Below are 14,873 nucleotides of genomic sequence, written 5' to 3' on the forward strand. Positions count from 1 at the left end.
CTACTGCCTCGCTTGGTATGCGCTCTCTCTCCCACACACACACACACACACACACGTACATAAGCACAAAGATATATAATATGATACACATACACACACACAGATTCAGTTACAGATGGAAGACACAGGCATGCACACACACACACACACACACACACACACACACACACACACACACACACACACACACACACACACACACACCTGCACAACACAAACATCAAACAACTGTGAACAGGGCCTCTAGAGCTTTAACAGGCTCATAAGATCACAAGAAGTCAATATACACACAAACAAACAAGTAAACACACGTGCACACACATACATGCATAACCAGCTAACTCTATGGATCAACCGAAAGGGGAACGAAGGCAGCTGCGTACCCACTCTGCAGTGTATTCACTGAGTGTTTAAGTGTGTTAGTGTGTGTGTGTGTGTGTGTGTGTGTGTGTGTGTGTGTGTGTGTGTGTTTGTGTGTGTGTGTGTGTTTGTGTGTGTGTGTGTGTGTGTGTGTTTGTGTGCGTGTGTGTGTGTGTAGGTGTGTGTGTGTGTGTGTGTAAGTGTGTGTGTAAGTGTGTGTGCCTGAGTCAAAGAAAAGACTGAAAGATGCAGTCAAATGGTGCACTTGTACAAAGGCTATGGGGCTGTAGAGAGTGCTGAGAGGTACAGAGACAGAGGGCAAGAGACTCCTTTGTTTGGTCAGTATGAATTGATGTGTGTGTGGGTGTGTGTGTAGGTACGTATGTGTGTGTGCGTGCATGCGTGCATGCGTTTGTGTGTGTGTGTGGGCGTGTGTGTAAAACTCTAAAATACCACATTTGCAAGGTGGGAAAAAAAGGTGTATGAGACAGGGAGAGATTCCAATTGTGCTCAGGAATAAGAGCGCTTTGTGTGTTCGCACTGTGTGTGTGTGTGTGTGCGTCTGTAGAACAGTGTGTGTGTGTGTGTGTGTCTGTCTGTAGAAGAGTGTGTGTGTGTGTGTGTGCGTAGTACAGTGTGTGCTGGCTGTGTTTTGAGTGTGCTGGGAAGAAGTGGTCCTTCAGTGGGCAGCAATAGGAGTCAGAAGAAAAATCCTCTAACTTTCATGGCCGCATCCTTGCTTTAGCCTACAGTGCCCTTATTCAGCTCCATTCAGCGGAAAGTTCGTAACTGCAGTGTCCAAGACAACAACCCCTCCCTTCCTCCCTCCCCTTCCCGTGTCCCCCACACCCAAAAACGTAACTTCCTGCCTCCCCTCCCCTCTAATCTCTTTGACAGGGACAGTTTCTGCACGCTGGAGATGTATAGCACTCCCAGCCTGCAGTCTTCACATGTACGGCCTCCCTCTGAATTATGGATGTCCTACAGCGAGGAGACCAGAGTGCTTTTCCTTCTGTGGTTTAGGAGCCTCACCGCTACAAGGAGCCCACCGAACGAGACAGAAATGAAGAAGACAAAAAACACCCACACACAAACACACACACACACATTCGTAGTGTATAGGTGAGTGCAGGGACGCCTGGCGAACATAAGCTCCCAAAGTGACTTCTTCAAGGTGCTGAATTATAGAGGAGCTCAATCAAAACAGAAGTAAGTGTGAAGGAGAATCCTCAGGAGCAAAGTTGAGAACGAATACACCTACTGTGGTGGCACAAACTTGCCTGTGCAGAGGTTGGTGCACATGAAGCTCAAGGTGTGTGTGTGTGTGTGTGTGTGTGTGTGTGTGTGTACACGTGTGTGTATGTGTATATGTGTATGTGTATGTGTGTGTATGAGTTTGTGTGTGTGTGTATTCGTGTTTGTTTGTGGGTGTGTGTGTGTACACGTGTTTGTTTGTGTGTGTGTGTGTGTGTGTGTGTGTGTGTGTGTGTGTGTGTGTGTGTGTGTGTGTGTGCCACGAGAAACATTTATCACTGACTCTGGTGATAAATGTGCTGTGCACCAGCATGCACTCATCCAGTGCCATGTCCAATTTATTTGGAACAACAACAAGCTACAAACAAAAACGGTGCACATATCACATATCATGTCTATTGAACTGCTAAGTAATGAGGCTGTCATGAGATTGTACATTGAGTATCTTTGGTGTATCTGTGTGTGTATTTGAATGTGTGACAGTGTGCACATACCATATGTGTGTGTGTGTGTGTGTGTGTGTGTGTTTTTGTGCGTGACCAAGGGACACTTACTGTCGGACCAGTGCATGACATCGTCTGTGTGCAGGGACGGACTGGCCATCGGGCATACCGGGCGTTTGCCCGCTGGGCCGGGGTGCAATATGGGCCGATGGTCCCGAATTTTATTTTTTAATTTTTTTCCCCATATAATGGTCTGACCGGCTGGCCCACGAAATTAGTTCATCAGCGGCCCTACTGACACTGGGCTGGCCCAATCACATCCCCTGGGCTGACCCAACACAAACCCCTTTCGATTTGGACCTGCCTACATAATGCATTAGGACGGTAAACAGCGTGGCCCATGGCCTTGACATGCTTGACACGCGCACGCTAGTCTGCGGCCCATTGGCCGTCTTCTTGAGTGACTAGGGTCTCGTCCAATCATAACCTTTAGCTAAACTTTGCCATCAGTTCCCGTGGATGACAGTGCTGGTGGCTACAGCCAGGGAGATACGATACAACGACCTACGGTAAGCTTACTGATCATGAATTAAAACGTCTCTAAAATATGTTTGACTTAGAACCTATGTTCTATGGCCAAGTTCGTTTGCATAGCTAAATACAAGACAAGTCTGTAGCTGTTGCTAGCCCTCAGCCTACTGTACTCTGAAACAGCCAGCCGTTAGCCTACACTCTATGTTGTGTGTTTGAGTGGTGCGCGGTGCCATGTCAATTGTTCCGAAACCCCAGTATTCCCAAACCCTGGTATTCCGAAAATATGCCAATTTGTCCAGATACCGAATTATGATAGCCCGTTATACGCTCCAGTTTTCCCGTCCCCCCCGAAGTTCAGGGGCGTAGTTCAAACGTTAATGCCACCTCATCAAGCGCGTTTCCTACAGGAGGAAATAGACTCCCTTCTAGAAAAGGGAGCAATACAGCCTGTCCTCTCGGAGACGAGAACAGGGGGTTCTTCAGTCGCTATTTTCATGGAAAATATCGACCGATCTTATACCTCCGTATTCTGAACAAAGCTTTAAAGTGTATGATGTGTATTGCATTTAGATTAATTAAGACCACCACCTTAACACACAAACTCTTGTTGAACTCATACAGTAGTAGGTTCAGTGACGTGCGGTGAGACAGCTGTCTTCTGGAGCTTCTGCGAGCCCGTGAATCAATGTTTCGTTGGAATCATGATGTAACGTTGTTGTAGCGGGAATACAGCAATGCTATTTGTATTTTCTAATTGGCAGGTCATATGTATGATTCTAGACTTCGCTAAGCACTGAAGCGACTGAAACGGTGAATTTTGATCACATTCAGCGAAGTTAACAGGTAAAACGGGAGAAAAATAGGGCGTCTTTAGGCCGTCCTGCCTAAAAGTAGGGCGTCCCGTTTCTTCTTATTTTTTAGTAGACTATAGGGCAGACGCCCTGCTAGCTATAAGCCTGGTTGGTGTAGACATTCGAGATTAAAAAGGTGTGTTATCGAATTTAGTGGGCCGGTCTGGTTCAAAATGCCCGGGCCGATTTTTTGTCCCAGTCCGCCCCTGTCTGTGTGTGTGTGTGTCTTTGTGTGTGTTTGTGTGTGTAAGTGACCAAGGGACACTTACTGTCAGACCAGCGCATGGCGTCGTCTGTGTGTGTGTGTGTGTGTGTGTGTGTGTGTGTGTGTGTGTGTGTGTGTGTGTGTTTGTACGTGACCAAGGGACACTTACTGTCGGACCAGCGCATGGCGTCGTCTAGATGCATGGGGATGCCCTTCCAGAGCGCGCTGTCTTTGGGGTAGCCCAGGTCCATGCGTCGCAGGTGGTCGTCATAGCGCCAGTAGCGAGTGTCCTTGAAGAAGTACGTCTTGTCATTGTGCAGCCACACAAACACAGCATCCACGCCCTCCATGGGGAGGCCGAAGTCACTTATGTGCCGCGGGTAGCCCTCCTCTACATTGTTGTCTTTGAACACCCAGTACTTCACTCCTGAGAGAGAGAGAGAGAGAGAGAGAGAGAGGAGAGGAGGGGGTAGGTACCGATAAATCAAAGAACAAATTTCCTCACACCGTTGTTTCATAGGTGAATGACAGAGATTTGTCCATAAATGGTGGCTGAGGTGTAAGGCAGCTCAGAGACGACCAGAGGAATTTTAAGGCTGCCTCAGAATGAAATAAAGAAAGAAATTGCTTCTCTTCTATGCCATGTGCTCCATATAACCATGAATATTTAAACCTTGTTTGCAGTCGTGTCCTTACACTTCTAGCTGTTTAAAATAAATTCCTAGAAAGAGTTCCGTACCCTTGAAGAACTCGGCGCAAGAACTTTTTTTTTAAAAGCATGTTGACGAACACATCCGATCATGATCCCTGTCACCACCATCAAAAGCTTGAAATACAGTTTTTCAGAAGGGGCCAAAGGTTTGGGGGACTAAGAAACGTCCTCTGCGCTATCATTAAACTTAATGGAATCCTCTTAACAATGCCCCTTTTTCACTTTCAATTATCAATAACCCTGCCCCAGGATATTGGAACAGTTTATCATCCTGACAGATCATATTAATATATATATGAGACCGTGTGCTCCAGCAGGGATTGGCTTCAGTGGAACTAAGTTACAAGAACATGCTTGCCTACCTCTACTATGTGCTTTGTCTGAGAGTTTAAATGTGAACTGGGAGGCTACAGGAAAGAAGTCTAATGAAAAAGAGTTTGATTTTTCTTCTTCCAAAATGACTGGATGTTCCAGACACCCCTGAATGACCCTTCAAGCAGGCCTTTGAAAGTCAAGGGCTTAACTCTTCCAAAAACTGCTATTAGCTTTGACCTTGTGTCTTTAGATGGCTCTAGCCAAAGCCCTAGAGGGAGCTGTCTAAAATACAAGCTTTTCCACAAGGTGGACATAATGATGTTATTCTTTCAGTTGTCTTTAGTAAGTCTTTACGCAATGCTCGGGGTTGTTTGTGTGCTTGGGCACCTTTGAAGAAGACAATCTTGTGGTCCCCTGGCCTCTCGTAGACTGCGTCCACACTGTCCAGGTTGGCGGGCAGTCCCCTCCAGAAGCGATGGATCTGAGCTGGCCGCAGAGACACCAGGTGCTTCTCCCGTGTCAGACGCCAGAAATACTTCCCTGGAAAGGGATGGAAGGGCCACAGTCATTATGAGTCATTATGAGTGTGCATGCGTGTGTGTGTGTGTGTGTGTGTCCGTGAGTGCGTGTGTGTGTGTGTGTGTGCGTGAGTGCGTGCGTGTGAATGTGCGTGTGTGTCAGTGTGTGTGCGTGTGTGTTTATATTGGACAAGGTGCTATTTTATCATACACTGAGGCTATGTTTTCGCAGAAATATAGTTAGTTCCAAGAAACACAATCTTGGAGCGCTGTCACATTGCATTTGTGTGTGGGTTTGGATGTGTGCTTAATTAAACTATCTCAGTGCGTCTTTGCCTCTGTGTATGTATTTGTGACTCTGTTAGTGTGTGTCACTGTGAAAGAGGAAAAGGGCCATGGAAAGAACATGGGTGGACAGCCACGGGCTGTTCCTGCCTGACGCAGCCAACCAGAAAAACCTCCTCCATCTTCCTGTCATTCTCTCCTTCTCCTTCCTTTCCTTATCCTTTATCTTCATCCTGCTTTCCCCTTTGTCTCTCTAGGTGTACTGTATGGAGAACACCACGTCATCATCTCCCATCGACATGCATGTCTTTTAAAAAATCAGCTTTGCTCACGACTGATCTGAGATCAGATTTGACAAGCGAGGTCGGTTCAAAAGCCCACTGCTGGAAAAGTCAAGGCGCTTTGCGGTATAAATGATTTCTCCTTCTGATATGAGGTGTCTGGTCAGAACAGTGAGCTCTTTAGGGAGAGACTGGAGCACTGATTCACTGAAGCTTGACTGGGCTGCTCAGAACTCTATTGATTACTCTCCCCTCCCCTCCCCTCCCCTCCCCTCTCCTATCCTCTCCTCTACTTAGGTGTGTGCTGTCTGGTCTTTACCTTTGAAAAAGAAGGCCTCGCCTCGAATCTGGGCCACAGCATCAAAGTGCGTGGTGCATCTGTCTGGGGCATCGCGAGCTGGCCTAGGAGGGGGAGAGAGAGAGAGAGAGAGAGAGAGAGAGAGAGAGAGAGAGAGAGAGAGAGAGAGAGAGAGAGAGAGAGAGAGAGAGAGAGAGAGAGAGCCAGGAATTAGGATGAAAATGAGCGAGAGGGAAAGACACCGAGAAAGATGAAGACTCATAAACAGTTGATTTATTGATGTGTTAACTGAGGAATACAGTAAATGCTTGAGTAAATGTCTTTGTTGGTGTGTAGTGTTTACCATATGTTCAATATCTGGGCATACATCAAGCTGGATACTTTCCCAGAATATGATATTTGCTATCTGTTAGACGTTCTTCCTCATTAGCTCTGCGGCTCTTCTTCACACACTGTGTGCTAGTGTTTCACAGGGCCTTCAAAGCCACTGGAAAGTTGTGCTTCTTCAAATGTTCCAGTTGGAGAGTTCCAGTAAGTTGTTGCATGCATACTTTAAGGATGTGTTAGCTGTGTAATGTTAGCTGTACTTAATGTTAAAAAAAGCTTATAGGTTTCTGCGCTCTGCGTGTAGAGGTAAGTCTGCTTTAAGCATGCGTGGGTAGTGGCATGTGCCAGGCTGTGACCATCGTTTTGCTAATTTCGTTGGCAGTGTGATGACGGCTGGAGGGGCGACTGAAAGCATTATGGTTAAGCAGCACACACTGAACAGTGTTTCATTTTTTCTTCGTTTTTTGCCTGCCTCTACAGCATACTCTCCCCAATCCCGTCACGCATACCACCCCGTGAGTATCTCTGTTTGTACACATCTCCGTTCATTTGGATTTGGATTTGATGAAACATTGACAACAAACACAAGTGATGATTGACAGATCTTTGAACGTGTCTATGTGCCTAGGTGTCACACACACACACACAGACGTGCGCGCAGGCACACAAGTGTAGACAAACACATGCACACACTGGGTGCCATATGGGCTGTCGAGATTGCAGTGTTTGGCATCTTGTTGGTAGTTTGACAGGCATCCCGTAATGCATTTGTTTGCCTGTCTCAAGGCAAGTCCAAATAAACACACCAAGTGAAAAAAATCATCTCTGCATGTGTGTGTGTGTGTGTGTGTCTGTGTTCAGGCAGCGTGCCACATTTGCCAAAAGGAGTGTGTGGCTGGCACAGCCACACATACATGTGCGTGGCATTGTTGGTCTCAATTAAAAACTGGCCGGCCATCAAGGGAGATGTTTTCACCTGCTTGCCGAGAGGGTCCCTGAATACATTACTCGGCCTCTAATGAGGGCTTTAAGAGCTTGACGTGGCCCGTTTGCTAATGGTTCTGCAATTACCGCCACAGTGCTCCTTTTGTGAGTGGCAAATGTGCCTTGCACCTTATTAACAAAGATCTTCGTTCACAGCTTATTAAGCTAGCTCTCACTGAGGACTATATTAGTGACCTCTGCCTGACTAAATCCACCCTCTGTACACACCACACGTGAGAATGGAGAGAGTGTGAGGATGAGTGAGGGAGTGTGGGAAAGAGAAAGTTTCTATCTGTGTGAGAGTGTGTGCGTGTGTGTGTGCGTGTCAGTATTTCACTGTGAGACTGCGCCCCCATATAAAACTGCAGATGAAAAGCTTGAAAATAGAAGCTTTACTATTGGCCAACTATTGCATGCTTCCTCGTTTGATCCAGGGGCGTTTGAAAGCCAGCCATGGTGTGGTGTGCAGGGTTGGGTACCAAAACCCAAAGCAAGTATGGCGCCGGTTACGGACGTGGGGATGGAGGGGAGGTGGTGGGGTGATATTTAGTTTAAGCTATAGATGGCGTCATGATTTGTTTCCTTTTTTTTTCTAATTATGCAGTGACAACTAGTCTCATCTAACACAATTAGACTAGGCTAGTTTGGTGTTGTTAGCCACAGCGAGGCACAACTACGCTATCGTTGCTAGCGGTTCAGCTGGCTACAGTTCAATGCAAATTAGATAAATGTAAGTGTCTAAATAAGTTCCAAGTTACGTGAACATGATTTGAGCAGAGCATACATGGAACTTATTTAGACACTTACATGTATGTATGCTCTGCTGTATGCTCTGCTCAAATCATGTTCACGTAACTTGGAACTTATTTAGACACTTACATTTATCTGGATTCCATGGCTCAGATTGGGAGACTGTTTGTGCTTCAACAAAAAATCGCTCTATATTAATTTCTTACTCAGACTGACTGACTGTGTGTGCTAGCATTCAGGATAGTAACCACATTAATTGAAGACCTGTCAGTCCATAAGACAAAGTATTTTCAAGTTTTTCCTGTAAACTCTCTCTGGTTGGTCTGAAAGTTAGGAATTCCACTTGAATCCAAAACATCGAATCCCCATTATATGTGTTGGTTTGTGAGCAGGAACATAATAAAGAGAGTGGCAAAATAACATGAGAAATGAACACTTCTGAGTGTGTGAGTGTCTGTGTGTGTGTGTGCGTGTTTGTGTGTGTGTGTGTGTGTGTGTGTGTGTGTGTGTGTGTGTGTGTGTGTGTGTGTGTGTGTGTGTGTGTGTGTGTGTGTGTGTGTGTGTGTGTGTGTGTGTGTGTGTGTGTGTGTGTGTGTGTGTGTGTGTGTGTGTGTGTGTGTGTGTGTGTGTGTGTGTGTGTGTGTGTGTGTGTGTGAGTGTATGTGGATTCCAGACTTCACATGCTCCATGTTCAGAAGAGTTCAGCAAATTCATATTTGACTTTGACCAAATCCAACCCACTGGAACCCCATAGGACAGCCCACTGATAAGAGCTTGTGTTAAGCGTTCACACTTACGGGACAGTGGATCTGTTCTCAGGGAGGTCCAGCAGAACTGGTGGATCAGCAGTGCGGGACGGATCGTCTGGGCGAATCGTGTGCGACACTGAGTCTCGTACCCCTGGGAAACAGAGAGACGACAGTTATTGTTCCTGTGCATCTCATGCGGTGTCTGCATACACACACACACACTCTCTCACAGTATCAACAAAAGGCAGGAAACAGACAGGAGACTGCGGGCAGACTGGCCCTCAGACGCTGCTCCCAAACAAAGCCTCTCAAAGGCCGACTGACTCAGCAGAATGGAGACAAATAAAACACATCACACAGTTGGCAGGTGGGCCTCATTTCTTGACTCAGTGAGTCATTAAACCATCAAGCCAAAGCAGCAATCAGTCTGTTTCCCCATCATGCTTTACTCTTATGTAAACTTCTGCTTTGCTGACCATAACACTATGGCATTACTTTTCACATCACTTACTTTTCACTCTAGCAATAGATGAGGATCACACACTCATCACCAATGCAATAAATAAGAGTCTCCCCTGGTGAACAGTGTTCAAGCACAGCATTACTATACACACAGTTTTATTGTACAGCTTTTTTGTTTTGCTGCAAGCGCAGAGGCAAAACACACACAGGACTACACTGGGTGTCTTGCTGTACCACAGACTATAACTTATATGATTCCTGCTGCAGCACTGAAACTTTTCAGTCACTTGAGGATAAAAAAATATTCTCTGGAATAAGATGTGTCTCTTGTCCTCATCACAAACTAAGCATCAGTAGCCTCAGCCATCAGTGTGTGTATGGATAGATCTCTGAGGCATAAACCTGTAAAGCACTTTGAGTGCTCTATGAGTAGAACAGCGCCATATAAATGAAGTCCATTTACCATTTACATCTGTAATGCTAACTATCTCCACTGGCCTAACAGGCTGCTCTATCACCTGTCTCTCTCTCCCTTTATGTGTGATCCACTTCCTCTCTTCTCTTTGTTTGTGTGTGTGTGTGTAAGTATGTGTGGACAAGTGTGTGTGTGTGTGTGTGTGTGTGTGTGTGTGTGTGTGTGTGTGTTTGTGTGTGTGTGTGTGCGTGTGTGTGTGTGTTTGTGTGTGTGTGTGTGTGTGTGTGTGTGTGTGTGTGTGTGTGTGTTTGTGTGTGTGTGTGTGTGTGTGTATGTTTTAAGGGCACTGCTTTGGGGAGAGATTAATAAAGCTCCCCCACCTGGCCCAACAATGAAATCAATAATCCAGTTCCCAGTTCCCACCCCGCACAGCTGCACAGATGGCCGTTCCCACCCGGATCTGTGGCTAATTGTAGGAGACACACTGGTGATACGGCCAAATAGTGTAGGTGCTTTGAGACTGGTTTGCATGTGTTTCTGCTTTGTGCATATGTGTGAGTGAGTGAGTGAGTGAGTGAGTGAGTGAGTGAGTGTGTGTGTGTGTGTGTGTGTGTGTGTGTGTGTGTGTGTGTGTGTGTGTGTGTGATAGAGACAGGGGAAAGAGAAAGAGAGAAAATAAAACAGAATGGAAGAGATGGATTTAAGGGAGAGAGAGAAGGAGAGAAAGAGGGGTCTGTTCATCTGTAATGGAGATGTCACCACCTGTCTCTCTCACAGGCTATTTCTGTTGTTTTGCCCTGGCCTCTCAATTCAGCTGTCTTCCTCTGCCCAGGTCCATCTCTCTCTGTCCAGCTGTTCCCCACAACTAACTATCCATGGCTTGCATTAGGGCAGTGTTGCTAAATCATCTTTGACCAGAAGACATGTAAGGGATAGTGTATAGTGTGGTGGTCATTATCGAAAAAATAAATCCCAGCGGAACGAACAGGACCTCGACGCGCAGCGGTGAATATAAAGAAATGACAGACTTGCGAACGTTGGGGTGGCCCATTCAAATCAACAGAACTTTTTGGAACATTCTGAAGAGCTGTATTACAGAGATGAGATGAGTACATGTTTGTGCTGTGCTTTGAGAAAAGGTCTTCTGCACTGAGTAGTCAACATAACATGTTCTACGTTAGTACTCAGAGGCTGTGCATACTTCACCTTTTATGGGGTCAAAATAGCAGTCTGGGGTCAAAAGGTCAGTATGCAGACCTTGGAATTCATGAGCCCTGAGGTTGAAGTGTAACAAGCTTCTGTCACACCCTTGATCTCTCTGGCCTACTTGTAATAAAACTAGGGATGCACCGATACCGATACCAGTATCGGGTATCGGGTCGATACTTCGTTAAAATACTCGTACTCGTACTCGTTTTAAATTACCGATACCAAAAACCGATACCCAGTGTTGCGTCTTAACGCGTGTGTTTTCTTCCCCTCTACTGTCTATGCCTGCCAGGTGTGAGAGCGCCGAGTTGCATAGAGGCCGAGAGCGGTATTGCAGACAGATAAGTTGAGGTTGAACTTGCAGTTTAAATCAATTCAACAGCTTGGATACGATGTGTGGAGGTGGCTTGCGTAAGCTAACGGTTTCGCTAGAGATTTTAAAATTAACACGTACGACCTCCAGTAAAGGTAAGTGCTATCTTCGGCTATTTTATGTTTTGCAGTTAACTTAGAACTGCTGTTACATAGGCAAAGTGTAGGGGCTAGCCTACTGTCTTTAGCGACGCTGCGCCTAAAACATATTATTGCCATTTGCTACGGTTGATTGACGGGGATGGGAATGTATTTGTTTTCTCCTCTTTTACCCGGACGCATTTAGGTCTCGAAAGGAGGACATGTGAGGGTAAAAGAGGACGTCTGCCTTGTCTTGTGTTTCAGGAATCTTGTTGACTTGCTAGTTTGTCATAGCCCAGTTCATGTCAACATTAAACTCTAGTAAGAAATCGCTATACCGTTGTGCTGCCTTAACGGCGATTTGGACTCATTTTAAGATAAATTATGACAGGAGTAAGGCACAGTGTAAGATCTGCACTGTTACAGTGTCGAGGGGCGGAAAGGAAAGTACTTCGTTTGACACAAGCAATTTGATTAAACATCTGAAGACGCACCATAGTGCTAAGCACACAAAGTTCACTCATGCCAGTGGCGCAAGAGACCAAAGCAACCAATCTTTACTGTCGTCTTTCAAAAGAAAAAAACGTGCACGCACACAGACAGAGAAAGAGAGAGAAGGGGAGGAAGACAGTTGTTGATCCTTTTGTAACTGAACTGTGCTCATGTTCTTATTCAGGATAGTTCTGTTCACTTTTTGTTAAGCAGACTGTGTTGTTAACTATGCAGCAAATTAAATTGCCATCTGTCTATATTTACATTTTGTCTAATGTGATGATATTGACTCTTTTTTTTTTGTTTAAACCAGAAAGCTCTGTTTATTTTTGGCTTGGGATAGCCTTCTGTTAATGTTGTACTATAGGCTTAACATAACCTGCAGAGGATAAAATAAAATCTTTCATGGAAACCAAATCTTGGAAGTATCGGTATCGGTACTCGGCATCGGCAAGTACACAAATAAAAATACTCGTACTTGTATCGGTTTGTAAAAAAGTGGTATCGGTGCATCCCTAAATAAAACCACAGAAACCTACTTTGTTTTTTCCTCACTTGGCTGTCAAAACCCACGTCCACCCCCGCCCCAGAGAAATCCAATGGCATGCTTAATTAAAATGTCTTCCATGGGTGGAGCCTTGCCTCTGCTTACCGTACAGCTGCCAGACGCGGACCTTATCCTCGTAGGGGAGGTCGTACTTGAGGGGGTCGCCCACCGGGCCCTGGTAGTATGGCCGCATGATGGACTCCATGGCCGACGTGTGGGCCAGACCTATGGCGTGGCCGAACTCGTGCACGGCCACCGCGAACAGGTCCATCCCGTGCGAGTCTGTGGAGAGAGGCAGGGGACGGATTATTATATTATCCTTTGTGAACTCTTTTCTTAGCCAGTTCTGTCTGTCTGTGTGTCTGACTGTCTGCCTGTCTGTAATGTACTGTTGGAATAGCCTTAATCTTGTGCACTTTCAAACCAGTGACAGAACAACAATTAGATAATGCCACACTGTCCATCCAAGGCTATGACGGACCAAAGTAAATTACCGCTCGAGCCCACTGTCAACATTGACAGAAAGAGACAGACAAGCACACACACACACACACACACACACACACACACACACACACACACACACACACACACACACACACACACACACACACACACACACACCAACACCAACACGTAAACACAGAGTGCTGTCAGCTTCTGAAACGCTGTACATTTCCAACACTATACAGCTTTCATCCAGACCCGACAGCTCCTCGTTTTCGGGTGACGATAAACGTGGGTTCCTGTGCGCCCCTTTGACTGACGGAAGATCATCCGCTCCCCGACGCAGAAGCCCAGTCCCGAGACGGAGGCGAGGCGCTGCCGGATGCTCTCTGAGAAGATTACGCACCTTGAAGGCAGTCGAAGCATCCCCAGAATCGCAGCAGTAGCAGCTGTCGATCATAGAAGTGGAGGTGTGTGTGTGTGTGTGTGTGTGTGTGTGTGTAGGACACTCTGGAGGACACCAGCCTACAGGTTAACCCACACACACCCCCAGCTGCCTCCTGGTGCCGGTACCGGCACACAAAAGCCGAGCTTGTCAGGCACCGGCAGACGAGACTCATAGGGAATTAAAACCAGCGACTCAGTAATTACACCTTCGCACTAGGCTCAGGTGTTTGCCCTGAAAATCCCCCCCTCCACCCCACCTCTCCTCTGGGCATGAGGAGGCTGAGTGAGCGGAGGCTTCAGAGGAGTGGAGGAGACAAAGCGAGGAGTGGCGGGATGTGATGGAGTCCGTGGCGGATGGATTTGGGTGTCACCTGGGTGATTAGCAAGCACAATGGGCTGCTCTAATCTGCTGAAGTGCATGCTAGTGAGAGGAGCATGAAGAGGTTAGCTGCTATGGCGACACACACACTCACACACACTCACCTTCATACATACACACTCATTTATTTACCATTCTCACAAAAACACTTTCACACTCACTTAAACGCACTCAAGCACTCACACACACATACATGCCTATATACTATACATACATGCTCACTTACAAACACAAACACACACACACTCACTTGGAGAACAAACACAACACTACATACCCCCAAACTTTCTTTCCCTGATTTTCACATCCTGTGCCATCCCATGCTGGCACCTCCAACACCTCAAACACAACTGAAACCCACCCCTGACCGCACTTAAACTCTCTCTCACACACACACACACACACACACACACACACACACACTGGCACACACCAGTGCGCCAGCCTGCACCAGCCTCTGATTTGTTCAACGCCGGCAGGCCCGAGCTCGTCCAGCTGAACCCTGCCGCTGCTCCGAGCCGAGCGAGTGGGGTGGGCAAGAGGGCTCCGCGTCTCGACTGCCAGATGGAGAGCGTTCAATCAGATTCCAGAGCCTGCTTTACAGCTGGCCCAGATAGCAGGGGCTTAGACCACAGGGGCTTAAGGTGACTGCGGAGGATGAGAGGGGTGCAAAAAAAAAAGAGTCAGGGGGTGGGGGGTGGTTTCAGGGAGGGTGTTTGGCCTACGGGGCCCTTGGCCTTGGCCTCCAGAGAGAGAGAGCTCCAGCACCTGATCAAAACAGCAGCGAAACACCCAGAGCTGGCTTCCCTGACACAAGCTTAATGCAAATCCCCCGGTTAGGCTGGAGAGCTGGTAAACAGAACATGTCAGCTCCAACAGCATGTCAACAAAGCAACATTTAACAAAGCTTTACACCGCTGCCACCGATGCCATGTTATAATCTGCCATGATATAGGCTTGCCGGCTGGCAAAAAAAAATGCGTTGATCTATCTTCCTGAGCTTCCTACAGTTTCAACTGTAGCTACAGTGAGCAGTCTGACATTTTTGACATCAGGTATGGATTTCCAGGGTGTCACTTTTATAGTGCCTACTCTAAAGGAGGTGTAAGGAGGCTCCACGTAGTGGCCTAAAAGAGTATGTCCTCTGAAAAAGCAT

At 46.7% G+C, this 14,873-nt stretch overlaps 1 protein-coding gene across 1 annotated transcript in view; it reads right to left on the reverse strand.

The window, feature by feature from the left end:
* mmp17a (matrix metallopeptidase 17a) overlaps window positions 1-14,873 on the reverse strand; it is a gene marked incomplete at its 3' end in the record, with an annotated part of 37,107 nt that overhangs the window by 8,926 nt on the left and 13,308 nt on the right. The window contains exons 4-8 of the mRNA XM_080847252.1: window positions 12,550-12,726; window positions 8,915-9,017; window positions 6,078-6,160; window positions 5,062-5,214; window positions 3,817-4,074 (exon numbers count right to left, since the gene is read on the reverse strand). Coding sequence (XP_080703378.1) covers window positions 3,817-4,074; window positions 5,062-5,214; window positions 6,078-6,160; window positions 8,915-9,017; window positions 12,550-12,726 — 774 coding nt within the window. The remainder of the gene's footprint in view (window positions 1-3,816; window positions 4,075-5,061; window positions 5,215-6,077; window positions 6,161-8,914; window positions 9,018-12,549; window positions 12,727-14,873) is intronic.

Source organism: Sprattus sprattus (genome assembly GCF_963457725.1).
Source record: "Sprattus sprattus genome assembly, chromosome: 11".
Lineage (NCBI taxonomy): Eukaryota > Metazoa > Chordata > Actinopteri > Clupeiformes > Clupeidae > Sprattus > Sprattus sprattus.